Below are 27,313 nucleotides of genomic sequence, written 5' to 3'. Positions count from 1 at the left end.
AGATCTGATTTTGGTGAGTAATGAGGACCTTGTTGAGGAAATAGTTGTAGGGGACAACCTTGGCTCGAGTGATCACGAGCTAATTCGTTTCAAAATTAATGAGAGGATAATCAATATTGCATCTGAGACTAGGGTTTACGATTTCAAAAGGGCTAACTTTACTAAATTAAGACGACTAGTTAGGGAAGTGGACTGGACCAACATATTTAGGAATCTAAAGGTAGATGACGCCTGGGTTACTTCAGGTTGAAATTGCAGGAGTTGTCAGAGGCATGTATCCCGAGAAAGGGAAAACGGCTCGTAGGTAGCAGTTTTAGACCGAGCTGGATGACCAAGCGTCTTAGAGGGGTCATTAAGAAAAAACAGAAAGCGTACCGGGAGTGGAAAATGGGAGGGATCAGCAAAGAAACCTACCTTATTGAGGTCAGAGGGTGTAGGGATGCAGTGAGAAAGGCAAAGCGACGGGTGGAGATGGACCTAGCGAAGGGGATTAAAACCAATAGCAAAAGGTTTTTTAGCCATATAAATAGGAAGAAAACCAAGAAGGAAGAAGTGGGACCGCTTAAAACTTTAAACGGAGTGGAGATTAGGGATAATCTTGAAATGGCACAATATCTGAATGAATATTTTGCCACGGTCTTTAATGAGGCTAATGAAGGGCTAAGGAATAGTGATAGAGGGACCGATGGGAATGAAGATATGGGGGTAGACATTACGGTATCTGAGGTGGAGGCCAAACTTGAACAGCTTAACGGAAGTAAATCGGGGGGCCCGGATAATCTTCATCCTAGAATATTAAGGGAATTGGCGAGTGATATTGCTAGCCCGTTAGCGATGATTTTTAATAAATCTCTAAATTCGGGGATTGTACCGTTGGACTGGAGATTAGCTAATGTAGTTCCTATATTCAAGAAGGGGAAAAAAAGTGACCCGGGTAACTACAGGCCTGTTAGTTTAACATCTGTAGTATGCAAAGTAATGGAAAAATTTTTGAAAGAGAGAGTGGTTAAGGAGCAGGAGGCCGATGACAACTGGGATAGATTACAGCATGGATTTACGAAAGGTAGATCGTGCCAAACCAATCTGATCTCCTTCTTTGAGAAAGTAACAGATTTTTTAGACAAGGGAAATGCGGTGGATCTAATATATCTGGATTTCAGTAAGGCGTTTGATACGGTACCGCATGAGGAATTATTGGTTAAATTGGAAAAGATGGGGATCGAAATGAAAATCCAGAGGTGGATAAGGAGTTGGTTAAAGGGGAGACTGCAGAGGGTAGTACTGAAAGGGGAACTGTCGGGTTGGAGGGGGGTTACCAGTGGAGTACCTCAAGGTTCGGTTTTGGGTCCTATTTTATTCAATCTATTTATTGCTGACCTGGGAACCAAGAGTAGGAGTGGGCTGATAAAGTTTGCGGACGACACCAAGTTGGGAGGTATTGCCAATTCGGAGAAGGATCGGGATATCCTCCAGGGAGATTTGGATGACCTTGTAAACTGGAGTATTAGTAACAGGATGAAATTCAATAGTGAGAAGTGTAAGGTTATGCATTTAGGGATGACTAACAAGAATTTTAGTTATAAGCTAGGGACGCACCAGTTGGAAGTAACGGAGGAGGAGAAGGACCTGGGAGTCCTGGTTGATCGTAGGATGACTATGAGTAGGCAATGTGATGTGGCCGTTAAAAAAGCTAATGCGGTCTTGGGTTGCATTAGGCGGGGTATTTCTAGTAGGGATAAGGAAGTGCTAGTCCCGTTATATAAGGCGTTGGTGAGACCTCATTTGGAGTAGTGTGTGCAGTTTTGGTCTCCCATGTTTAAGAAGGATGAGTTAAAACTGGAACGGGTACAAAGAAGGGCCACTAGAATGATCCGAGGAATGGAAGGCCTGTCGTATGACAGGAGACTTGAGGAGCTCGGTTTGTTTTCCTTAACCAAAAGAAGGATAAGGGGAGATATGATTGCACTCTTTAAATATATCAGAGGGATAAATACCAGGGAAGGAGAGGAATTATTTCAGCTTAGTGCTAATGTAGACACGAGGACAAACGGATATAAATTGTCAGTCAGGAAATTTAGGCTTGAAATTAGACGAAGGTTTCTAACCATCAGGGGAGTGCAATACTGGAACAGCCTACCGAGGGAAACAGTAGGGGCGAAGGACCTCCATGACTTTAAGATTAAGCTAGATAAGTTTATGGAGGAGATGGTATAATAGGATAACGGGCTTAGTCAATAGGTCAATTAAGTGCCAAACTGGTACTTAATTGGGTCAAATTGGGTCAATGATATGATATTCTTAACCTCTTTCAGAAGGTATGGCTGGAGAGTCTTGCCCGCATGCTCGGGGTTCAGCTGACCGCCATATTTGGGGTCGGGAAGGAATTTTCCTCCAGGGCAGATTGGCAGTGTCCCTGGAGGTTTTTCGCCTTCCTCCGAAGCATGGGGCAGGGGTCGCTTGCTAAAAGAGTGGGTAGATCGGCTAATGTGGCCTGCATCTTGCAGGAGGTCAGACTAGATGATCATAATAGTCCCTTCTGATCTTGAATTCTATGATTCTATGATTTGATTTGTTTCTTAATTTTTTAATGTTAATAGTTGGATAGCATATTTTGTTTTGTGTTTAGGAGGTTCCATTCAATAAACTTTGGTTATATGTTTATTATTAACCACACGTTTCAAATACAATTTTCAAGGCTAGGTCTACACCACGCAGCTTTTAGCAACGTGCCTGTGCTAATACAGCCGTGCCGCTACAAGTCGTGCAATGAGCGACTCCTGCCGACAAAGCACTGTTCACACTGGCGCTTTTCATCGGTAAAACTTCTGCTGTTCAGGTGTGTGCGCGCGTGCGGTTTTTTAACACTCCTGAATGACAAAAGTTTTGCCAATTAAGTTCCAGCGCAGACAAAGCCAAAGCTAAAACTATGTCTTTTTTCTTCTAACTGATCCAGGAAGCAACTTGAGGATACAAAGTGGCACCACAACTGATCTTTAATGATCATATATCAGTGATTCTCACAGCACTATTACTGTGTATTACATATGCTTAAATACTCACAAAAGTTATTTTCTTTGTTTCAGACAGATAGACCGACCAAGTGAAGTTACTTCAAGTTTTTCTTTAAGAGAAAAAAAGGGAAGCTACCATTTTGGGCCATCTATTTGCTTTAGGTGGCTCCCTCCAGGGGAATGTACTTAACATGCAAGACTACAGATGGACTCACAGTAAAGCCATTCAGTTCATATGACATTCATGAAATACAACTTTTATCACACAACAGAAAGCCATACAAAGATACCAGACATCACAGATTGACTTCAACTTCGAGTCATGAGGCAAGCCATCTCCTGCATCTTATTTGGAAGTAGATACAGTGCCTTATTCTTTATTAGGGCATGGTAAATTTGATGATTGGAATATTTCAAGTGTTTTCCACCCAATTTTGAACATATCAGTTTTATATAATTTTTTTCAACAAATATCCAGTCTTTTTGCATCTTTGCTTTAAAACACGTCCCCAACTCACAAGGAGGAGGAAGGACAGACAACAGGTGCTTGCAATATCTTATACTAACTTTCTGGGCTTAGTGTCACAATCACCTGTCAAATAAGTTATTCCATTTATAAAAATAAATGGATTGATCCTAAAAAGTATTGGTAACTGTTCAGATTTCAGAATAACAAAAATTCTTTATTTGTACCTTCCGACCTCAGTTGCTACTGTTTCCCTTTCCTTATACAGTTGATGGTTCCTAAGGCCAATATTTTCCTTTAAAATGTCCACATGTAGGAATCCACATGTCTGATCCATCAATATGGGACATATTTCAATAGCAATCATTTCTAACCACATATAACGTGTATTAGTCATGTACTGGAACCAGACATGCGAGAAGCAGTGAAAGGGCCTTGTTTTCACTAGGTCATAAGCCAGTAACACCTTTAAAACGCTCTACTATTAAAATATTAATACTTAAATGGAAAGATTATACTTAAATGGAAAGATTCATCTTTGGTTTTCATGAACACTTACCTGGTCCATGTAAATTCCATGGGCAGTGGATTTGCATCAGCATTACACCGGAGCTGAACATGCTCTCTTCCAATGAACCAGTTTCCATCATACCCAGTTACTGAAACTTCAGGGGCATCTATAAAATATGTAGAATTTCACATGCCAATACTCAAAAAGGAGACATGCATTGTTTAGAATGGTATGTCTACATGTTCTATTTAACTAACAGTATGGTAGTGCTTAATCTCCGAAGAGCAGTGGTAGTCCTACCTGGAAATGATATGTATACATGGGTGGTTGGCATCAGAGGCTTAACAAAGCATATCAGTGGGCCCCGTAAGTTTTCAGTTTGTCAACTGAAACAAGCTAAGATAATGATATAGTCTTTACATCAACAATGCCAATTTTTAGCATAATGCAGTGTTAACGTCAATAGTTCAAATATACCAAATTCTGTGAATTCAAAAAATTCATATTACACAGTGGTAAATGATTAATTGCACATACAACATGAGTAACTTTTGGCTAATTATTTATACTGTAGTAGGCATCTGCACTGTGCCTACGTTACTACTAGTAGTCAAACCAACAAGGATCTTTAGCGTATTCTGTGTTTAATTTTTTTTCAAAGGACTTAAAAGACAATTAATAGTGATAATGGCTCCAATCTGAATCCCATCTTCCCAACTCCTTTCAACCCCTCAGTATTAGAAGTCTTGACCCCAGAATCTCACCTAACCCAGCTGTAGAAAATGTCTGACAGTTTTAAATACATGCTTCTTGTAAGCCTTCCACTGGTATGCTTGGGGAAAATGCATGGTATACTGCAACATAATGTAAACATTCAAATATAATTGACACATCAATTGAAAGAGTCTGCTACAGTAAAAAGGTATAGCACACTTAAGTAATATGAGATCAGAATTCAGAGTAGGATAGTTGCTCTGAGTCCAGGACAGCACGCTCAACTACTTCCTTCAAATGCAGGTGGCAAGGAGAGCAAAACTTGAAATCTCTCTTCTCACTGAAGCCACATCTTTCCAACTTTTATATAGTTTAGTGTTATTAATTTATGTTTGAGGTATATTATGGATATTGGTTATTGCTACTGGGCTAGGCCAGAAAGGTTACGTTATAGAGACTGGCAATTTTCTTGTTATGCTTGTCTCTTCAGCTATTGTTATTAATGGTGTTAGGATGCAGCTTTGTTCTCTCCAAACTACGCACTAGTGCAAATGACATGTAGAGAGTAGCAGTTTAAAAACTGGTAGCCTCTCTCAACAGCACTGCCTTAGTATTCAATTAATATTCATTTTATAATTTACACTTTTTTAAAAAGTAATAATTTCCTTCCTTATTTGTGTATCATGGCACAGGGCCTGGATGGAGTATTTACAGTTCTCACAACTTGCTTTTTATATTTATTTATTTATGACTACTCCAGTAAAATACTCTACTCAGATTCAAGTGCAGAGATCCAAAACTCAGTTGAAGACTGTTAGTATACGTTGAAACAAAGCACTAAGCAGAACTGTTTATCTATGTTCACCACAATTTTGTAAGAACACTAGGCAAGTTGTGCGGGGCTTCATAGTCATGACCTTTTTATAATTTGTTTTGGAAGGTGTTAAAGTTTATTCATTTCTAACTAATATTGAGGAAAAGATGCATAACTTAGTCTAAAGTTCTTTCCAAATTCAATGACAGACATTAAAACCAGCCACTCCAATATAGACTGTTCTAAAATTGTTAGAAGTTCATTGATTCAATGCAACATATTTGTAAAGAATATCTTTGAAAGACAAGTTTTTAATAGTGGATTTACTTGATAGGATACCATAAGGTTATGTTAGAGGAGGTTGTGTATGACTTGGAATAGGTCATTATTTTAGTCTTTTAATACTATTTCAAATGTTTCCTGATTTCATGTTAATAATTTTACTATTGATAGCATTCTCAGACCATAAGTTTATTTATTATGGTATTTCCCAAGATGGCTGAAGGCAAAAATCAGTAATTATACTTAAGACTCAAGGTCATTCCCACTCCCAATACACCAAATCGATTACAAGTGGTAAGCATAAAAAGTAACAGTTTAAATTTACTGAAAACTCTTTTGGTCATGTGTTTATGTCACCAACTAGTAACTGATGGTAAATATTTATTTTTTTTTAATCAAACAGGTTACAGCAAGGGACCTGATGAAAAGAAAAGAAAAAAGGAAAGGCAAGGAAAGAAAAATCTTTTTAAAATCCTTTTCACCACTCAGGTGCTTTTCTGAAGTAGTAATTAAGTTACTCTAACCCGTCAATAGATGTAAACTACAATCTTTTTCTAGTCTGAGATCTACTTCCTTTCCCCCTCTCCTGTGCACCCATTAGCGTGTTATAGTTTGCATTTGAAAATGGATGCCTAAAGCTAAAATTTTGCATCCTTAGGAACCCAAATTCTTCTGGACTTTCGAAAACTCATCATATATTTGATAACCCCAAATGGATGACTAAAGTTGGGCTATGTGGACTAAAGTTTGTAACAGCACAATCAGAATGACAAAACATAGCATACAACGTAAAGTTTTAAGAAATTCGACTTATTTATGGTAAATTAGAAGTTACTCTTCATTGGGGAGAAACTGACTGGAATTTATTTTGGGGGCAACTCTTGTTAAAATCAGCAATCCACCGGAGCACAGCATTATTACTGGTCAACCTAGGGAGATACGCTAAGGCTATGTCTTACACTGCAGTGTGACTACGGGAGTGTGAAAAGGACTGCACGCCAAGTGCTGCACTTCAACTCCCCTGCGTGGATGCTGTGGGTGTGAACTAAGAGGTTCCTAAATTCACATTAATGTAGTCCGGTTTCAAGAACCTCTTAGTTCACACTCACAGCATCCACATGGGGGAGCTGCAGCTCAGCGCTTGGTGTGCAATACTATTCACACTCCCATAATCCAAACTGCAGGGCACTGTAAACAAGCCCTAAATTTGTTTGGGTTTAATCTGTGACCATCAAGACAAAGTTTTTCAGGTAGCCAGAAACAACAGCAAAGGGCAAGAAAGAGGTCTTTTATCATTTGTTACTGAACTGAAATTTAAAATAGTACATATGCCATACTTTTTGCTTGTCATGTGCTAACAATAGTAAATATGCAGAATCCAAAACTATCTGGTCATACACAGAAACGTATTTACTGCAATAAAGACAAACAGATGAAACTTAACAGATGAAAGCGCTGCATATTTCTACAGCTGAGATAGAAGGTTATGAAAGTATAAAGAATATTCTGACAAGGTAGGCCTTGGGATCAAATAAAGAGGGGGGCTTGGCAATTTATCATCTTCTGTCACTTGTTTCTTTCGGGGATTTCAAGTTAACAAGCCAAAAGATCTATCTTAAGAAAGAAAATAGACTTCCAAGTGGAGGGATTCTCAAGTTATCCACTCTACCTCTAATACTCTCAGTAGTGTAGTGAGTGATCTGGTTAAGCACAGTTACCCCATAACATTTTTTCATCACTGAAGTTCTTTGGGAATAACATGCCTTGTATTATTCCAAGTGTGAAATAACTACCATTTCAACTATTTAAATACTTCAATTCTTGGGAAAACAGATTTTGCTCATAACAACAAGTCTCTGTAAAGCTGAAGAGGAATTGAATTTTCAGCTTCAACTTCTGAGTATTAGTCACATTTGTTAAAAAATAAGTCCATGAAGAAAAATATGAGGAATATAAATGAGTAATTAAATCAAGTTAATTAAAAGTTAAGAGGTAATGTGTCTCAGCAAGTAAGGCAACTGACTGGGTCTCAGGAGACCTGGGTTCTACTCCTGGCTCAGCCAGTGGCCTGCTGCAAGTCCCTGATCAAATCACTTCACCTCTCCATGGCTCTGTTTCCACATCTGTGTGATGAAGCAATGATACTGATCTTCTTTGTACACTGCTTGCAGGTCTACTGATGGAATGTACTATAAGGCCTAGTTGTAATATGACAGAATAAAAGCAATAGTTAACTTGTTGTATACTTACATAGTATGTCCAATGTGTAAGGATATCTCATCTCCTTCTCCAAAGCTGGATGCCTCACAACACAAGTTATGCGTCTTCCTCTAGCAAATTTGGTGGGTATGAGTTTGTACTGACTGACAACTGTCACGGTTTCATTTGGAAATAAAGTAGAACTGGATTCCATTTCTCCAAGATCTCCTTCCCAATCAACATCTGCAGCAGGTTTTCCAGTGGCTGCTGTACAAATGGCTGCTATTGTCTGATTTTCACCATCTATTAAAGAGTTTGGTCCCTTTGTTAGGCTCACAATGGGTTCAACTATTGAAATAAAAAGTTTAAGTATGTTTTCAGTCAAGACAGAAAAGTTTAATTAACCTCACTTCATTTCCTGTATGTACATTTTATCCCAATAGTTTACAGCTAACTAACTCATTTTCAAGGCCGATTTGTTAACCAGAAGGTAAAGCCGATGACACAATGGATACTTTAGAGTAATCTGAACAATTGACAGCTCTGACACCCCTGTGCTGCACATTGCCAGGGTGGACTGATTTAAAATCCAAGTGATATAAGTCAAATTTTAATCAGCAAGCAGGAATCCTTGTTTTAAATCATTTATTTTAATCTAGCTTTGCATCTGTACTTGATTTTCCCTCTCTAAGGTAAGGTTGATGCTCATTGGTTGATAATCATTAAAACATATGAACTGCAACTAAATATAGCCTATAGGTTACATTTGATGGACTGGTTTTACTAACCAGGAAGACACTGTGTTTTACACATTTACTTAAGCAATTCTGTAGCTTAATTTACATTTATTCCAATTTTTTTTTTTTACCCCACACAAACATCATAGAAATGTATGATGCAGTTATCTACAACTACACATCTCCTGCACCAGTGTCGTCTTAGAACCCAAATCATCTTTGTTGTGTACCTGAAGTGCTATCACCTAGCTAGTTTCACAGATATCAGGGTGGGGGTTATTTTTTGTTTGTTTTTAGTTAAAGAGTAATTAGTACTAAAGAGTCTTGCTCCACAAGCTATTAAACAAATCAGACCATGTTATGTCCTTTAGCCTACTTTCTTTGGTACACCTCTACCTTGATACAACGCTGTCCTCGGGAGCCAAAAAAAATAAAATCTTACCACGTTATAGGTGAAACCGCATTATATTGAACTTGCTTTGATCCACCGGAGTGCGCAGCCCCGCCCCCCGGAGTGCTGCTTTACCGCGTTATATCTGAATTTGTGTTATATTGGGTCGCATTATATCAGGGTAGGGGTATAGTTAACAGCGTGGCTTGCAGCATTATGCTCTGGCCATAAAACAGATTATTTTTACTACTCAGAACTAAGCTCTTTTTTCAAGGTTTTTTATTTATTTAAATACATACATACATACATACATCAAGACAATCAACATGCAAAAACCCAACATCAGGAAAGACCTGAGAGATGCTCAAGAATCAATGATGTCCAGGAAGGCTGAACTCATATACATTAAGGGAAGCTTCTGAAGAAATCAAACTTAAGTGCAAGGAAATTTAGTCTACTTATGAATGTTATGCCAGCTACAAATAAGAGATTGATTTCACTCCCATGCTACAAGGTACCAATGGGGAATATCCAACTGCCCAACATTTTCTGAACTCTGTGTCCAGAAGCATCTCTACTGCAGTTCATATTTTAAAAAGAAAATAATTCTTACAGTAATCAGTATTAACTTAAAAGTCAAGCTATCACTTAATTTATATATTTTATTTATAAATAAGGCTCAATTATGCATCTGCCTAGTGAATACAGTAAGTTATCCACCAATTCTTGACCTAATGTAGAATTCTTACTTAATCCAAGTGTAGTCTATTGTTTAAATAATGCCACTTGCAGACTGAGAGGTTAGTAACCTTGTACAGTAACTCGAGTTCTTCAAGGTGCATCCCCCTACACGTACTCCAAGTACATCTTTGACATTTTCAGTAGCAGTGCCTGTTCAGAACATGCATGTGGCTCCAGACCTCATGTCCCATATCAAGGATGCACAAAGCAACGCAGGCAAATGGCCCTCAGTTCCTTCTCTATCATGAGGTCCCAAAAGACAAGACTGAAAAGCAGGGGGGGGGGGGAGGAGGGGGTAAAATTAAACAACCTCTCCTATTTCAAGTAATGTCCTGATGGGTGCTCACTTCAAGAACTGCCAACCAGTATCCATAGGAGGGAGCAGCTTCAGAGAGTCGGATTTAAGACTGCTGACAAAACAGCACTGTCAATAGCAGCATTTGATCTGGAAGCGTGTACCAAGACTCATTGTTTGGAAAAACTGAACTGATGGCCAAATTGCAACTTTGACAATTTAAGTGACTGGCACACTTTTCACAGCGCCATAGAAGTGGATTGAGATCTAGTTGAGTGGGCAATTACTCTAGAAAGGGACAGAACATTAGTGATATCCTAACAAGTCAGAATATACCCAGAAACGAATTTTGAAGTCTTTTGGGTGGCAAGTGTAGATCCTTCTGATCTGTCCATAAAAAGAAACAGTGAGAGTTTCTAAATGGTCTGGCTCTGTCCAGCTACAAAGCTAACACCATTCCAACATTCAGCATATGGAATGCAGATTCTTCCCTGGACTGGTGTGGCTGGAAAATGGGGGGAAACACACATACAAAGGAAGGTATATTTGCCTGGTTAGTGTGGAAATCGAAGAATATTTTAGGTAGAAGTTTGAGATGAGGCTGTAATGAATTTTTTTCCTTAATACTGTGAAGGGGGTCCAATATTAATGCCCCTATCTGGCCCACAGGCAGAAGTGATGCCATTTTAATAGGTAAGTGGAACAGAAAACAACTAGCTAGAGGCACAAACAGAGGTTTCATGAGGCAGTTAAGGACCAAGTTCAAGTCTCATACCAGAGGTTAGCTTATTTGTGGGAATAAATTTCAGTGTTTTAATGAACTCTGTCATTGTGGGGTAGGCAAATACTGAAGCCCTCTCCATTGAAATGGAAAGTTGTGATTACCACCAGATCTTTGATAGAACTGAAACTAAGGTGTGACCACCTTAATTCCAAAAGATTATCAAGAACAGCAAAGAAGGGAACGAGTAGGAAAAACTGCCAGTGAAAACACCAGTGATGAATTCTCTACTTTTCAAAGTAGCTAGCTCTGCTATAGATCTTTCTGTTTAATAGGATCTGGTGTACCTCTATCAAGTAAGAAACCTGTATTCCCCAAGAGCCATCGAGGAGTCAAGCTCTGAGAGGAAGAGTGCCCAGAACTGCGGGATAACAAATGGAGAATGATTGGAAGGAGCAAGGACAGACACAAAGTGAGACAAATCAGTTAAGGAACGTCTCTCACCCAAATTGGTGCAATTAGGACAACCTTGGCTTTGTCCTGCTCGACCTTGTTCAGCACCTTCAGGGGCAACAGGGTTTTAATAAATAAAGGGTATACCTATCTCATAGAACTGGAAGGGACCCTGAAAGGTTATCAAGTCCAGCCCCCTGCCTTCACTAGCAGGACCAAGTACTGATATTTGATAAATATGCAGAGAGAAGATCCTTTGTCCAATATGTGAGAAATGCGGCCCCTATGATCTCCTCCTCTCCCCACACAAAGCAGAATTTCACACCATTTTCACAGTGGTTGCAAAGAGGTCCGCTTCCAAGAATCACCAGGTTAGGAAAATATTCTCGAGTCGGAGAGTCGCACTCACACCTGCAAACCTGGGAGAAGTGCCTGCTCAGGTTGTTGGCTCTGGTGTTTTGTACGCCTGGAAGGTAAAAGGGTGAGATGAGCATGGGCTTCATTGTACACCAGTTCCTTAACTTCGCCGATTCTGCACAGAGGGATGCTCAGCCCAGCATATCGCCCCTCATTTCATGATGTATATAAAAACACCAATGCTACGTTGTCTATCATGACCATGGCAGACTGGTTCCTGAGGAAGGGACTAAGCTGTATACAGGCATTCCTGACAGCTCTTAATTCCAGGAAGCCGATGTGGAGACAAGTGCTGGGCACACTACTAGCGCTAAGTTGTGTCTCCCCCATATGTGCTCCCCACCCCATAAGGAATAATTTGAAGTTAGTGATGGCAGGAGAATGGGTGAAGGGAACGCCTGTACATACTTTGGACAGGTCCTGCCACCAACTGAGTCAACCCAATACTCAGAGGGACAGATGCAGTCTAGACAAGATAGTACTTGTTCTGAGCCATCCCTGGAAACAACAAAGATGTAACTTGGCATGCTGCGTCAAAGGTACAAGCTGTCATGTGACTTAACAATACTAGACAATTTCTTGACATAGTCTATGGACTTATTTGAATTGTTAAGTGTGGTTTGTATCAAATCTGTCCATGGCATGGTAAGCTTAGGCTACTATGGCACCAAGAGAAGATCCTATGAATCCAGTTGCAGTGGGGTCAAAGTGAATTTATGTTTGTTTAGCTCAACTCCTAACGTGTGGAAAAGGGACACTGCTGTCTTTACTATAGAGACAGCTTTGCTGTAAGAGTGGCCTTGAACAGACAATTATGACGGAATGGAAAGACAACCACCCCAGCTCAATGAAGGTAGACTACTGCCAGGGCCTTCAAGAATACCCTCAGAGCAGAAGAAACTGATGGGAAGCACAATACTGCAAGTGATCCTGGTTGACTATGAAATGAAGACAACATCTCATGGGAGGGGTGAATCATGATGTGAAAATACACATCCTCAAGATCAAAAACCAATCCCTAGAATACAGCATTGGAAAAATACCTGCGAATGTCACCATCCTGAATTTCTGCATCCAGAGGGGTTTTTGGGACCAGAATCCCTTCCCTCTGTTGGACTCAAACAGCTTCTATAACCCCTATACATGACAGAAATGACTTCAAGTCTCAGCAAATGCTCATGAGCTGGGCCCCTAAAAAGGAACAAGGAAGGAGGGTGAACTGGGGAGATGGGAGGTGAAATGTAGGGAATAACCTGAGGTTATAAACACCAAAACCCATTTGTCTACAACCAAGGCATTATGGGGAGGGTATGTAAACAGAAATTGAGTTAATGGCTGGAATGTAATAATTTTAATCTGCACATTTATATGTGTAGGTGATATCGTCACTGGGGTCTGCTAGATGGTCTTGGAAGATCCAGTAAAGTCTCATTTACTCGCAATGCCACTTGATAGAAGGCTGTTCTGTGTAGAATATCTAACAGCTTTTGATGGGACTCTTCAACCTACTCCAAGTAGATCTTGACTTAAGCAATTTGTTTAACTCTTCAAACCATTTGGCAGTCTGTCAGAGAAGTTGTGGGAGGCATCACAGCCTCATCTGGTGAAGATAAGGAAATATTAGTTAGCAGGGTGTCCTTCCTGTATGCTTTTGCCCTCAAAGAGACTTCCTGTGCTTGAGGCAGAAAGAACAGAAAAGCATCTCCCTTGGTGATCCTCATGAGAAAGGCAAGGAGTTGTTGGTGATGTGGATCCCAGAGCATGCACTTTTCGTTTTATCATTGAAAAGGTCTGCTTCTTCAAAAGTGAGATCCTTAATGGTATTTTGGACCTCCCTCGGGAAGCCACAAGACTGAAGCCATGAGTCACTGGTGCATCATGAGTCCGGTGGCCAAGGAATGGGTACTCCTGAGAGCATTCTGTGCCAAAAAAATGCAAAATTCTGCACACAGTACTTTAAAATTCTGCAAGTTTTATTTGTCAATAAATAAATGCAGAGGCTCCAGCATGGCAGCGGGGAGCAGGGAGCACAGGCCACTGGCTGCATGAAGGTGGGAGATCACCATGCAAATCCTCCACCCCACCAGACACAGACTCAGTGGTGAGGCTGCACCTGACCGAGACAAAGCACAAGGCCTGGGCCTGCCCAAGAAACACCCTGGGGCCCTGCACCTCTGCCCCAGGTGTGGGGCAGGCAGGTTCAACCAGGCAAGATCCAAGTGTGGAAGGGCTCAGTTTGGGGGGCATACAGGTATGGGTTGAGAGGATTCTGTGTGGGACAATGTGCACAGGCAGCTCAGTGGGGAGGAGTTGTCTAGATTCACAGAGGCTTGTTGGGGGAGTTCCAGGTGCAATAGGACTCTGAAGGGGCTTTCAGGTGAAGATGGTTGGGGCTCAGCAGAAAGGTCTGGGTACTGGGGGAGGGTTGGGTACAGCTACTTGGGGGGGAGGGTCAGTGGCCTGGGGGTCCGGATATGGGGGCTCAGGGTGGTGCAGGGGGTAGGGCTCATCAGGGTAGGGGTCTGAGTTCAGGGAAGCTCGGGGGGGGATGGGCTGGATGCAGCGGTGAGGGTCCAGAGGCAGGAGGTCTGGGTGCAGGGGTCTCCAGATGCAGGGGGCTGAGGAAGTCCGGTGCAGTGGGGTTCAGGTATGGAGAGCTAGGGGGGTTCTGGGTGTACAGGTGAGGCTCAGAAGGGAAGTCTGGGTATGGGAGGTCCGGATGCACACGGGTTGGGTGGATGGGGGAGCAGCTCCCCGTAGTGACCTCTCCCTCCACAGTTGAGGAGCAATGGGGGCAGGAAGCAGGGGTGGATGCTGAGTTTCCTGCATCTGGGGGAGGTTTCTGGGGGTGGGTCTGAGACTTCCCCTGCAAGAAGTGACTGAAGCTGAGAAAGTCCTGTCCTCTCCTGTCTCCAGTCCAGCCAGGACTAGCAGGTGATACCAGCTCAGGGTTGGAGCCACTGGCTAGGATGTCCCCAGCCCTGTGGTGATTTACCTCTCCACTGGCTGCCCAAAATGTACCACCTGTGCAACTAGGGAGTGGTGTGACACTGCTCTTGCAGCTTTTCTTTGCTTCCCTGTCAGAAAGCCATTTTTCTGCGGGGAAGCAAAGAAATCTGCAGGGGACATGAATTCTGTACACTCACACAGAATGAGCTGCAGTGTCAGCTGGAGGGCCAACTTTGCCACTAATTTTCCTTCATTTATTAGGGCCTAGAGCTGGCCCTGGTCATCTGCAGGGCACTTGTACTTAAACTCTGCCAGCCTATTGGACGTGGTAAAGTTGTACTTAGCCAGCAGAGCCTTGTCTGGTGGGGTACACATCTGCAGGTGCTGACATGCCCACTCCAAAGCCACTTGAATGACCAATAAATTAGAAGCCAGGTGCGTGAATAGGAAATCAGTCCCTCTACCCGGCACAAAGTACTGTTTCTTCACTCTTTTCGGGGTGGGGGCATACAATGCTGGTGTATGCCTAACAATCTGGGCTGGTTCCAGAATGGCCTTGTTTATAGGAAGGGCCACATGCTCTCTCCCTGTGGCTGAAGGATGTCCAGGAGACTATGTTGGGGGTTCTGGAATTCCTCCAGTGGGATTTTTAAGTTGGTAGCCACACTCTGCAGAAGTTCTTGGTACCACCAGTGGTCATCTGGTGGAGAGCGCAGCAAAAGGACGACCACCTCATCTGGTGATGAGAAGGCGCTATTTGGAACTGGCGGTACTGATTCCACGCCTTCCTCCCCTCATATACCAAAAGAGCTGGTTGGCATGCTGAGGAGCGATAGGATCCTTACAATGGCGCTGGTTTGTCTTTGGTACACGGCCCATGGGCTCCAATAGGGTCAGAAGGGTCCATCCATCTGGGAGGGCCGACGAGGAAGCGGTACCAGGCTTCTCGGGAGATGGGGAGGGGGGCGGGAAGAGAATGTCATAGCCAGGCAGATAAGAGTGCTTTGGCTGCATGTCCAGGCTCCTACACAGCAGTGGAGATGTCAATGGGGCTATGTCCTGAGACTCCTGAGCTAGATAATGGTTCTGTCAGAAATGGCAGGACTATCAGTACCAGAGGGCTCGGTCCGATGGATGGGAAAGGGGCCTCTCCTGTGGCAGGAGCAGCAGTTCATCCTCAGGTGTGGGGACATCGCAAAGAATAGATGGGCCCATGAGGAGTAGACACTGCAGGTACAGCAGCAATACCTCCTCTGGAATTAGGAAAGTCTCTACATCCTGAGTCCACGGGGTGCCTGTTGAGACTCCAAAGGGACCTGCGTCAGCATGCTGGTGAGGCAGCACTGACAGAGCGTCCAGAGATATGCTTATAGACTGATGCTCTAAGCTTCCCAGTACCGAGGTCACCACTGGTACCAACATATCCTGCTTCTTTGCTTTACCCTCCAGCTGGGGGGGAACCTTCAGAATTGGTTCTGCTGGATCCAAGTGCTGCATCTTACCTGACCTAGTACAGGTAGGGGAGGGAACTAATCTCTTATAAGCAGTCCACTGTGTGGGTCTGCTGTTATGCCCATAAGAGTGTTTTAGTCTTGCGGTGGGGATTGTCCTTAAGCTTCAGTGTCAGCAGCTCCACACAATGGCTCGCGCTCTGAGGGGCACTACATATTAGCGGAGGCCACTGTACAGGGCAGTCTCCTTGGCCAGGATCCAAGTGCACCAAGGGCCTCATTACCTCTTCTATACGGAACCTGCAGAGATGGGGCTCTCGGGCTACTCTAGTTCTGGGTTGGAAGGCCTTACAGATGCCACACTTCACCAAAATGTGTGCCTCACCCAGACAGTAGAGGCACCATTAATACTCGTCGCTAATGGAAAATGAATGAACATGAGAGAGTTCTTGAAGCCTGGGATCCTTGGCATCCTTGGTGACAAAGGATTGTGTCCCTTGACCAGGGAGATGTTTACTATACTAAACTACACTATGAAAATGACAAAGTTATTTACACATGTGCACCCACATGTGGAATACACATAGGGATCATCACTTGAAGAACTGTTGCTCTCTGGGTCTGAAACAGCACATTGCCAGAAAAGTGAACATCTTTGATAATACATCTTCCTCCATCTTCCATATGCTTGCATCTTAACAGCAATACGTTCCACCGCAGAAATTTAAGAGGTGAAAGCTACCAGACAACACAACCATGAACAGAATTGCTCAAAGCAGTAAATATATACAAAATGTACATGGAATTTATTGTTCACTGAGATCAAACAGAGGCCATATATCTATATATCTTTTACAAGAGAAAACCATTCCTTTTATATTTATCACTTATTTCCTAAAATCCCTTACAGTTTTAACAGCTTTTAAGCTTTCTGATCCATTGAATACTACTAGATTTGTGACATCTTTTTTCTTAACAGGACTAAATAGCTCAAGTCAAAACTCAACGATTTGGTAAAATCTAGTTCAAGTGAGGCAACTAGCATTTCAAGTAGGCAAAACACACTTCCTCAAGAAAAGTATCAAGACTGAAAGTAGGAACCATCCTGCTCAAGATGAAGCCTATAGGAAACCTGAGGAAGAAAAGGAAGCATGGGAGAGACTTAAACGCTAAATTCTTGAGAGAAGGGCTTGAGGGGCTTACAGTGCAATGTAACTAACTCTCCTAACAAATAACAGCAACAAGGCACTATAAATTAAAGCTTAGATAGTAATAGACTATTCTACAGTCCACACAGACATGGAGAGGAAGGAACAGATCTCAGTAATACATCAAGACTTGATCAGACACTGCATTCCTGATGAATGGATGGCACCTATTGATAACTCATTTTAAACACTTTCTCAGGTTAAGAGCAGCAGCTAAAAAAATTAGCACTTGAGAGAGTCAAGTGCTGATCACAGCCTATCTGGAAACTGAAGTAGGATTCCTGATTTAAGACCGGACTTTGGAGAAGAGCTTTTTGTCTCACAACACATGGTCATACTTGAACTCCACCAATACTTAAGGACATCTCACTTTACTGGTTAAGTCAAAGGTTCCCAAGTTCACACCACCCAAATACCTGCCCATCAGCTACAGGTTAAAGTCAAAATGTAGCTAGACCTGATACAGGTCTAAACTCAAAACATGTATTGTTCTCATGTTACTATAGTCCTGGAGACTTTCTACCCACACAACAACATCTGTCTCGTGGGTATTACACAATGCACCATTCCTAAGCCACAATCACGGTCTTGTCTGTCCTTACAATGACAGTCTGAAGGGCAGAGCCTTCCTGATTGCCCTTACGACAAACAATTGCTTCATATCCAACTATTTTTCAAGGTGCCTCATTCCTCCCCTCACCAACAGAGGTCTGCAGTTGACAAGCAATTCTTTTGTGCCTTACTTAACATGGAATGCTTTACTCATTCAGCCTTTTAAATTAAATTCTTTACTGAAGAAAAAACCTGAGAAACCAGAAACATGTTACTTCAAATGCAAGCTGTAGAAAATAGCATCACACAAAGAAAACAATAGTCCATATTTCACAGAACCAGTTCTATGACTTACTGTGCTAGTAGAGTAACTGGGAGACAAATACTAACACAAAAAATTAATTCTAGAGCTATGTTACAGTCATTGCCACACCAAACATGTCCCTGTGTATTAAAACTAACATTATTACTTAAAATGTTTAAGATATATATTCAGCTATTTTCAGGAATTTCTCCATCATACTAATAGAGGTTTCATCAAATATTTTTATTTTGCTTAAGTACAGCTGGCCTTTACAAAACAGTTGTTACAGCCTAGAGCAAAGTTACTTACAGAATGGAAACAATGCATTAACTTTACCTCACATTGGTGAGGGTTTGTCTACACCTTTTTTTCCATGTATGAATCTCCAGTCGGAGTTTTAGTTAAAATTACTAATTTAGAAGTAAACTAAACTAAACTCATTTTAACCATTGTTCATGGCATTAAAATCAAACAAATAAGAAAACAATGTGGATTAGTAAGACAAGGCCCCAGTTAAGTTTTTACTTCAAGCATTTTAAATACCCAATTTGGGGGAAAAAAATAAACAATTACTTCATATTTGCTGGAATGCCCTCCCTAATTCTTTAATGAGCCATTACATTTCTTTTTAAACTAGTACACAGCAATTTACTTATTTCACCATCAAAAGCCTTCCTATAGTCATTTAGCATCTCATCAGATCAATACACCTGAAAAATCCTTAACAGAGCTCCTTTAAATTACATATTGATTTTTCCATTCAAGTCAACAGCTATATTATTTATTCAAAATTTCAGGACAAACTTTGTTAAGTTGTTTTTTTGCCTTTAGTTGAATTGTTTCTAAAATTTGAGAAGAAAGCTTATAAATAAAAATGCTTGAAATTTCTCCCATTCATGTGCAGTTTATTTTAAACATGCTAGAACGTTAAAATTTGCTTTTAATTAACTGCACTATTTTAGCACATATTTGTCAAACATTTGAAGTAGCAATTTCATCTCAGCCTATTGTAACCCACCAGAGAATTGCTTCACTCAGCAAGCACTGACCAGTATATTAATTCCGTCACTCAATGTTTATTTTCTCTTTCTTGCACCTAAGGCCCAACTGTATTACCTACCTTTTCTTTTTTAATGCACACACTATTCTCATCTTTTGGATTATTTGATAGAGTGCTTTGCTTTTGTGGATTTAAAATATACAGGTCCTCCCCAAATCACTAAGAATGACTTTGAATCAAAAGGCTTGTAGAGCTCTCATGGATGTGACTAAGTCTACCAAAAAACTTCACAAATCAACTAATACTGCATTACAACACCTGCGCAGTGTTGTCTTCTAAGTCAGCCAAGAGGATTGTTGAAGTAAACTTGAGTCGGAAGAATAAGTTATATACTTTTGTAAGTCACAGCATTAAGAAATTTGATCACTTCCTTACAAAGCTGGAGCCCACTAACAATATTTGAAACATTTGTCAAATCCCACTACTGAACTTTCAGTGCACAGTAAGAAGGTAAACATAGTCAGTCAGTATGTGGCAAGATAGTGTACTGTAGATTCAGACCCCAGCTTGCCACACATGAAGTCTCCATGTAGCCAAGTCCTATGAAGTTTGTTTCGTTTTTTGTGGGGGTTTTTTGGGTTAAAAAAAATTAAATAATATTAAGAAGCCAACATACCCAATACAGTTACAGTTGTTGATGACTGAGCATTTCCTAGTGGGAATGTAACTGCTTTGCATACATATTCTCCTGAATCAGAGAAGCTTATATTGTTTAGGATGATAGTTGCATCAGTAAGTGAGTAGTTCTTAAATGACACTCTTCCTTGGTATTCTCCTTGAACAGAAAACCCATATTCAGGATGATGAACAGCAATGGTCTGTGTACTTTTACCATGTATCTTCTCCCATGAGATTTGTGTTATTGTTTCATTTATTTCAATTATGCATTTCAGCGTGACATTCTTCCCCCAAACTGCTGTTACATGTGGATCAACAACTGGTCCAGCAAAGGCACCTAAAAACAAAGAAATGTTATGTTAGTTGAGTTTCATCAAACTTTAGTATCAAATCTAAAGGCATGTATTCACCTTTAGCTGTAATTTTTGCATTTCATTTAAAACCTTAATTTATTACTCTTTTGCATTATACTTCCCTGGAGGCAGGTTTTAGGGACTGATGCACAGAAGAGAAAAACCAGCTCCTGGATCCCCATGCTAGAGCAATGTACTTCATTACCAACACTAACAACTAGATTTGGCAGAAATTGATTTTTGTTTTTGTAACTGAAGAATGATGTTTATTTTTAAAAAGGTTGAAAGATCAATTTTAATGTCCATATTTGCATGAAATTATGGCTGTGTCAGGACAATTATATAATGAGTAGATGTTGAAATTCAAACAGTTGAAGCTTTGTAACCATTAAAAAACACATTATTTTGACGTGACTGTAACAAAGTAAATATCCTTAAATCAAACTCTAATAAAAAGTTCTTAAGCAGCATTTTTATTACTTTACCTATCCATAAATCATGATAATCAACAGGGATATTTGTCAGTCTGTGTTTCTATGGTGAAATCAATGTGAACCATTTATTGATTTTAAAAAAGTGCAAGTGAAACGTGCAATGCCATATGATAAGTCTGTGGCCAAGTCAGACACTGAATTTTTGTCATTCACCACAAGACTCTTTTCTCCAAATTCTATCTTGTCTTAGGCTGTGGCTACGCTTAGCACTTCAAAGCGCTGCCGCGGCAGCGCTTTGAAGCGCTAAGTGTAGTCAAAGCGCCAGCGCTGGGAGAAAGCTCTCCCAGCGCTGTCCGTACTCCACCTCCCTGTGGGGAATAACGTACAGCGCTGGGAGCCGTGCTCCCAGCGCCGGGGCTTTGACCACACTGGCGCTTTGCAGCACCGCAATTTGCAGCGCTGGAGAGGGTGTGTTTTCACACCCTGCTGCAGCGCTGCAAATTTGTAAGTGTAGCCAAGCCCTTAGTGTTCAGGGAAGCTCCTAACAGGCAATAGGCAGTCAGAACTGTTAATGTCTTATCTCAGCTACAGTCTGTCCTGCTTTCACTCCCCATCCGTTTTCTTCTGCTTAATACTCATCTACACTAACTTTCACTCCACCATTCATCAGCACTTAGTCCCAATCCACTGTTTTACAAATTAGCTTCTTTGAGTGGGCCAGACACCTCACTGCTTTTTATTAAAAGTTCTACAATACTTACACTTGATGAAGTTGTTCAAGACCAAGACAAATAGTTTTAGAAATTAAGAACAGAGTTCATCCTCAAGGGCCATAGCTAAATTTGTGTGTCACTGTACATAGAACAGCGTTTCTCAAATGTGGCCACCAGTGGATTTTTTTTGCAGCCACAACAGCCTACATAGCACAGGCAGAGAATTGGGGGAGGCAAAGCAATGGCCCCTCCCTGCAGCACCCAGCTGTTTCTCCTGAATACCAAGCGCAGTGCAATGTGCCACCGTGGTATTCCCTTCTGGCAGCACCAGCGTGATCGGTGCCCTTCACCATGAAGGCTCTCGTCAGTGGAAGCGACTGCAGTGATCACTCACAGAGGGACTCTCCTGGGCAGCTCCCCGGCTCCCAGCTACCCAGCCACAGATAGCCTTGGACTCCACAGCTAGCCAGTGAGATCCCGGCCCCACTTCCCCAGGGTAGGCTCTCACTGAAGGGCAGTGGGAGGCAGGGATAGAGAGATGGATGTGTCAGAGTGGCCCCCAGCAAGAGTTGGCACTCTGAAGCCATCAGAAAAAGACCTAGGACATTAAAACTAATTTAAAGTGCATTGGAAGTATCAGGAGTTTATTTTTTTCCCCGTTTTCAGGCACTTGTATACATACTGCAGTGGATTCTCAATATCTGAGCTTCAACTATTTAAAGCAATCAGTTACTATAAGTTACTGCAGAGCACAGATGTATTATAGTTATCAATTCAAACCAAGGACAAAAATTGAAGTCTTCAAGTCAGATTTCAGATCCAGTGCACAAGCAGCATCAACTTTCAATTTCTGTATCTGCTGCAGTGACGGTTATGAAGTTTCAAAATAAGCAAGCACTCTAAATAAATCTAGGCTCTTAAGGGTACTGCTAGGTGTTAAAAATATGCTAATCTACTTTATGCAATCTGCTGTATCTTTTCTGAATAAAGACGTACTCCTATTTCTTCCTGGGTTACCAGGAACTATTTCACAAGAGAGTACCTAAAATCAATAAATGTTAATTTCATGTTACCAAGTCAATCTCACGGTGTAGTCCAAATATTTTATTTCCAACAGAAAGCTACAGTGATGCCTATTCAATTAGAGAATTATCATGCCTGCATACACCTGTACAATCTCATAGTCAAGTGTTTTGTTTCAGTATGTGTTCTTGTTTATGTGTAATGCTGCAGTTAGATACAGTACTACATTTGTACTAAGAACTGATTTTTTCTGCCTTGTTTTTCTACTAGCAAACCCAGTATTTGATATTTTTGTGCACAGACCTTTCACTGTAGCTTTAACATGATAGTTTGAGTTTCATCCGTTATGCATTCACTAGAGTGTGTGACCCAACTCTAAGCTATGATTGTATGGCTAGTTTCACAAGCACTACAGAAGCAAGGGTTTGGGGTGTTTATAAAAAAAAAAAAAAGCACCTGATTTGACTGAGGATCGTGGCCAACCATACACAGTTTGAGAGCTTGGCTGCTGCCCATGTTGGTAATAAATTGCTAGCTTTTCCAGTACTGAAGATAGCCTTCCAAATGTGATGTCTATTAGCACAGATGCAGGTGTGTCTTAAGAAATCTGTAGATGGCACAAAACTTGGACTCAGAGCAATAAACTATTGTTGCTTTTATTCATCTTACTGAGTCTGAGTGGCAACTCTTATGACTAATCACTAGATTTGTGTCCAAATTGTTTAATGGCTCATTTTTGCCAACAGAATGGGTAAAAAAGGGTAAGAACTGAGAGTTGTTGCAAGTCAAAAAAAACAAATAATGGGGAAACAGCCAAGAAAAAATACCAGTTGTCTTGAATAGTAGTGTATTTTCCCCAGTAAGTGATGCTGAATGGCAAAGTAAGGTAATGAGAGCTTAAGACTTACTATACATCAAGGCACTGTTTTCTACCAGAAATAGAAATGTGAAAGCCTCCCACTGACATCAAGGCAACTTTCATTGGGAACTGAGGGGACAGTAGCCATATATTTGTACTGTGTCCATTACGGGAAGACTATTTTTATCCTTTACACAAGATGTTTGACAGCCATGCTGTGCAGGATTTCAAAATGTGAGCCTCCCAACTTTGGTAAAAGCAGTGCTTAACACCTCTAAAGTCAGGCTACTTTTACATCTCCAGACAACAAGCTACACTGAAGTTGAGTTAGGATTGTGAACACCCATTAGTAACTCTACAGATAACGTAATGTTCTAATTAGATCAAAACCAGTTTTTACAAACTCAGGAAATACACAGTTATGGTTTAGCTTCCATAACTTGAATATAAAAAGAAGCAGATAAGGCATTTTTAACTGACTCTTTTCTTCCCTGTAGTGATAGCAAGTAATAATCAAGTACCTTTAGTTTTCATTAACTTATTTTTAATGTTTTATGACAGTGCTCCAATACCTCTATCAGTGTTGGGGCCACTGTGTGGAGAGAGCACTAAAGTGGGTCAGACAATCCCTGCCCTGAAGGGCATCCTGTATTTAAGAATATGATGGCAGCCATTTTGACAAAGCTCACTGCAGAGTATTATTTGTCAGTCCACACTGAAGGATAAACTTTCAGCCATGAAGAACAAGACTACTAATCCTTAAAAATCTTCAAGTGAAGCCAACATGACACTTTGAGCTGTAATTTCATCCTAAGTATGCTATGTCTGTAATGCCCTTAGGAGAATTATTTAGGATTTACAGCATGCTGTATAGGATCCACTTTAAAAGTGAAACTTTGCTATTTGTAAAGCCTTGGAAAATTCTGTACTTATCTATACAGAGTGACATAATTTTGGGGTATGAAATGTTGTACTCAGTACCTAAGCTGTTACTTCCGGCTTCAGTACCGAAGTCAACTCAACTTTAACTTTTGAATTGCAACAGATGCCTCCATAATGCAATATTTTGTCTTAATGTTAGCTTTTAAGCACCTAAGTAAATTAAGGTTCTCTTTCTTTATTAAAGAAAGGGTAGCTTTTGAAAGGTTCAAGTGTCAAGCTCAAATTTTGGTTTGGGAATATTGCATTTACAGTATGCTGAAAACAGTAACAATTACCTACAAGGAACAAAGTAGCTCTTTCCAGGTGACTAAGAAGCCCAGCAATTTCCCAAGTGTTTTTTTTTCTTCCAATACCCAAGCCGCATTGCAGTGCTTCAATATAAATTCTTTTCAAGCAGATAGAAACAAAAATACTCCAGCAGAGAGAACAGGGCAGAAGTTTTAAAGTTACTTCACCCTCATTTGCGTTGAAAGACAATGGAGGTTTTTTCCCCCCTATCCATTAAGTGTAATGTTCACTTCTCTCAGATTTTATAGTGGCTCTTTCAACCTGATACTGCACTGTCTAGAACAGTGCTATTAACGTTAAATAGCCATTTTCAACAGCTTTTCCTGCAGAGATTAAGGTGTTTGAAAACACTGACATTCTGTTACAGAAAAAAAACCAACCAAGCTAGGATACAACAATCTAGAACATCAATATCCTTTTATATATACACAACACTTCTGAATCACAAACTTTTAGTGTTTCAAAAAAAGGTGAGATAATCCTGCAAGAGGAATAAGAAATTAATATTGGGCTTCAAAAAGCGCTCACCTATTAACATTAAAAGTTTATTACTGTTCAGCCATGCCCCCTCAAACTGAAACAGATACCAAGGGCTTGTCTACATGGTGCTGTAATGCACATCTGAGAAATACAAAATCTAATGTGCACCAATTGGCCTGTGTGGACTCCAGTAATACACACTAAAAGTTCCCTAGCGTGCGTTAATGTAGTATGTTTCAGTCCTAGTTAACGCACTGGGTAGCTATGAGTGTGCACGAGCAGGGTCCACATGGATCAGTTAACGTGCAATACGTTGGTGCACATTCATTTTCACATCCCTCATCAGGTGCCCATTGCCACGCTACGTAGACAAGCCCCCAGGTGTGCTGTGTTAAATTGTTTTGGTAGTATTGATGCTTCCATTCAAAGTGGTTACGACTCACGTCAAAGTATCAGCTATATGAGGCATTGGTTTCTGAACTGTTTCAATGGGAGTTCAAGAGAGGCAATTTAGCCCAAGCCCTGATTAAGCAGTATTTCTATATCATGTAACCTTCTAACCACTGAAGATACTTCACTGTATGTAGTTAGCAGGTTTGTCCAAGTTCTTTACACTGCATCATTTGACTGGAAATATAATCACGCCTTTTATTAGGTACTGGTGTCTAAGGATTATTTATCATGTCTACTGGCAGTACAATATTTGATATCTCTGTTGGTTTCTCTCAGTAGCTAAGGACAAAGATTGTTTTCCAGAAGAAATTCATTTATATGACAGACAAAACCAAGTGCTTCTACAGAAGCATGTATTCCCTAGATCCACCTCTAAAGGAGCCTCGATGTGTACTGGAGATAGACACAGGAAAACTATCTAGATACTTTGAGGTAAGGTCACATTAACTACTGTAGTAAAGCAACTAAATTTTAAGAAACATTAAATAGAAAGAAATCAAGATTTTTTGGGTAAGTGTTGCATCATACCTTCTCGAACTACAAGTTCAAGGTGCTGTTAAGTGTTTTGAGTCCTAGACTGACATCCGAGTAATTCCCAGCATAACTTTTGTCCTTTCTGAGGCACTGTAGCAGGGTGACCACCCACTCCAGCCTGGAAGGGGTTGGAAAAGCCCTGCAGAGGGCAAGGTAAAACCCTGGCTGATTGGGGGGGGAAGTGGCTGCAGCTGGGGCCACGCACCAAACTGAGCAACAGGGCCTTATAAAAAGGCCAGGGAAGCCAGGAGCTAACAGTCTTTCTCTAGCTCTAGAGGGAGATGGGCCTGGCTGCAGGGAGCTGGACACAGGGTACCTGAGTGAAGCAGGGCTGAGGAGCTGGGGAGCTCCAGCCTGGAAAGCCCCAGGCTGCAGCCTAGCATTGGGCTAACAGGTACTGGGGGTTGCAGAGGGCAGCCCAGGGGTAGGCCAAGGCAGCAGGTCCAAACCCAACCTTGCCAGTGATGAGTAGGCTGATACTGCAGTCTGCCCCTGGGTGCGGTGCCTAGACAATGACTGGCAGTAGCCGTATACTGAGGCAAGGTGGGAGTAGTGGGTGGGGGTTCCCTGTGGAGGGAGACCCTAAGACTGAGGGGTTACTGCCAGGGGCAGCACCTCAGGTAAAAGGGCACCGGGTCCAGGGAGGTACACGGGGACCAGAGGACAGGCGGATCACCGGCTGCAGAGGGCACTCTGGAACTGGAATTGAGCTAATTCCTAGAAGTCACCAGCAGGAGGCGCCGCAGGGATGAGTCCGCTTGTCTACAGGCACATTGCAAGAGCGTTGCCTTTGCAAGATTGTCATGCTTCAAATGCACTGGACATTTCCTCACAAATGAGCCAGCAGTTTTGAACATCTGGTAATTTAAGTACACAGAAGGCTGAAGTCAGCACTAAAAGATACAGACAACTATCATGACTGGTATCTTAAGTTTTAGCATAACAGAGACATTCCAGTTAAGCTATGAGCAACAGGGTGGTGAAAGCTTCAGGAGTTTCCTCATCCTGACAAAATAAGGAAGAATAGATTACTTCAAAGTGGATCAAAGCTTTGGGGACCCTGACTTATTACAAGTACACTGAATGAAGCACACTCCAGGCAAGTGGCACAAATTAGATTACTGATATTAAAATATGAAGAAAAAGCTTTTGACAGTAGCAGCCTCTAGGAAGTAAAGGGCAAAAGCGCTCTACTGTAGACAATGAAGCACTTGCTTGCACATAGTTAAAACTGAACAAAAAAAGTCAGCATGTCTTCATAATCAACTGTTTAAGTGTTAATATGCCTTGATATCAAACTGAAATTTAGTTTCTCTTTTGCTGTTTAGCTAAGGCAGAAC

At 41.3% G+C, this 27,313-nt stretch overlaps 1 protein-coding gene across 6 annotated transcripts in view; it reads right to left on the bottom strand.

Moving 5' to 3' along the window:
- Positions 1-27,313, bottom strand: part of NECTIN3 (nectin cell adhesion molecule 3) — a 196,960-nt gene that overhangs the window by 67,208 nt on the left and 102,439 nt on the right. For all 6 annotated transcript variants that reach the window (XM_045001873.1, XM_045001874.1, XM_045001876.1 and 3 more), the window contains exons 2-4: positions 19,893-20,231; positions 8,049-8,345; positions 4,037-4,154 (exon numbers count right to left, since the gene is read on the bottom strand). In XM_045001873.1, the coding sequence (XP_044857808.1) occupies positions 4,037-4,154; positions 8,049-8,345; positions 19,893-20,231 (754 nt within the window). The remainder of the gene's footprint in view (positions 1-4,036; positions 4,155-8,048; positions 8,346-19,892; positions 20,232-27,313) is intronic.

Source organism: Mauremys mutica, chromosome 1 (genome assembly GCF_020497125.1).
Source record: "Mauremys mutica isolate MM-2020 ecotype Southern chromosome 1, ASM2049712v1, whole genome shotgun sequence".
NCBI lineage: Eukaryota > Metazoa > Chordata > Testudines > Geoemydidae > Mauremys > Mauremys mutica.
This window is presented reverse-complemented; position numbering and strand designations above follow the sequence as displayed.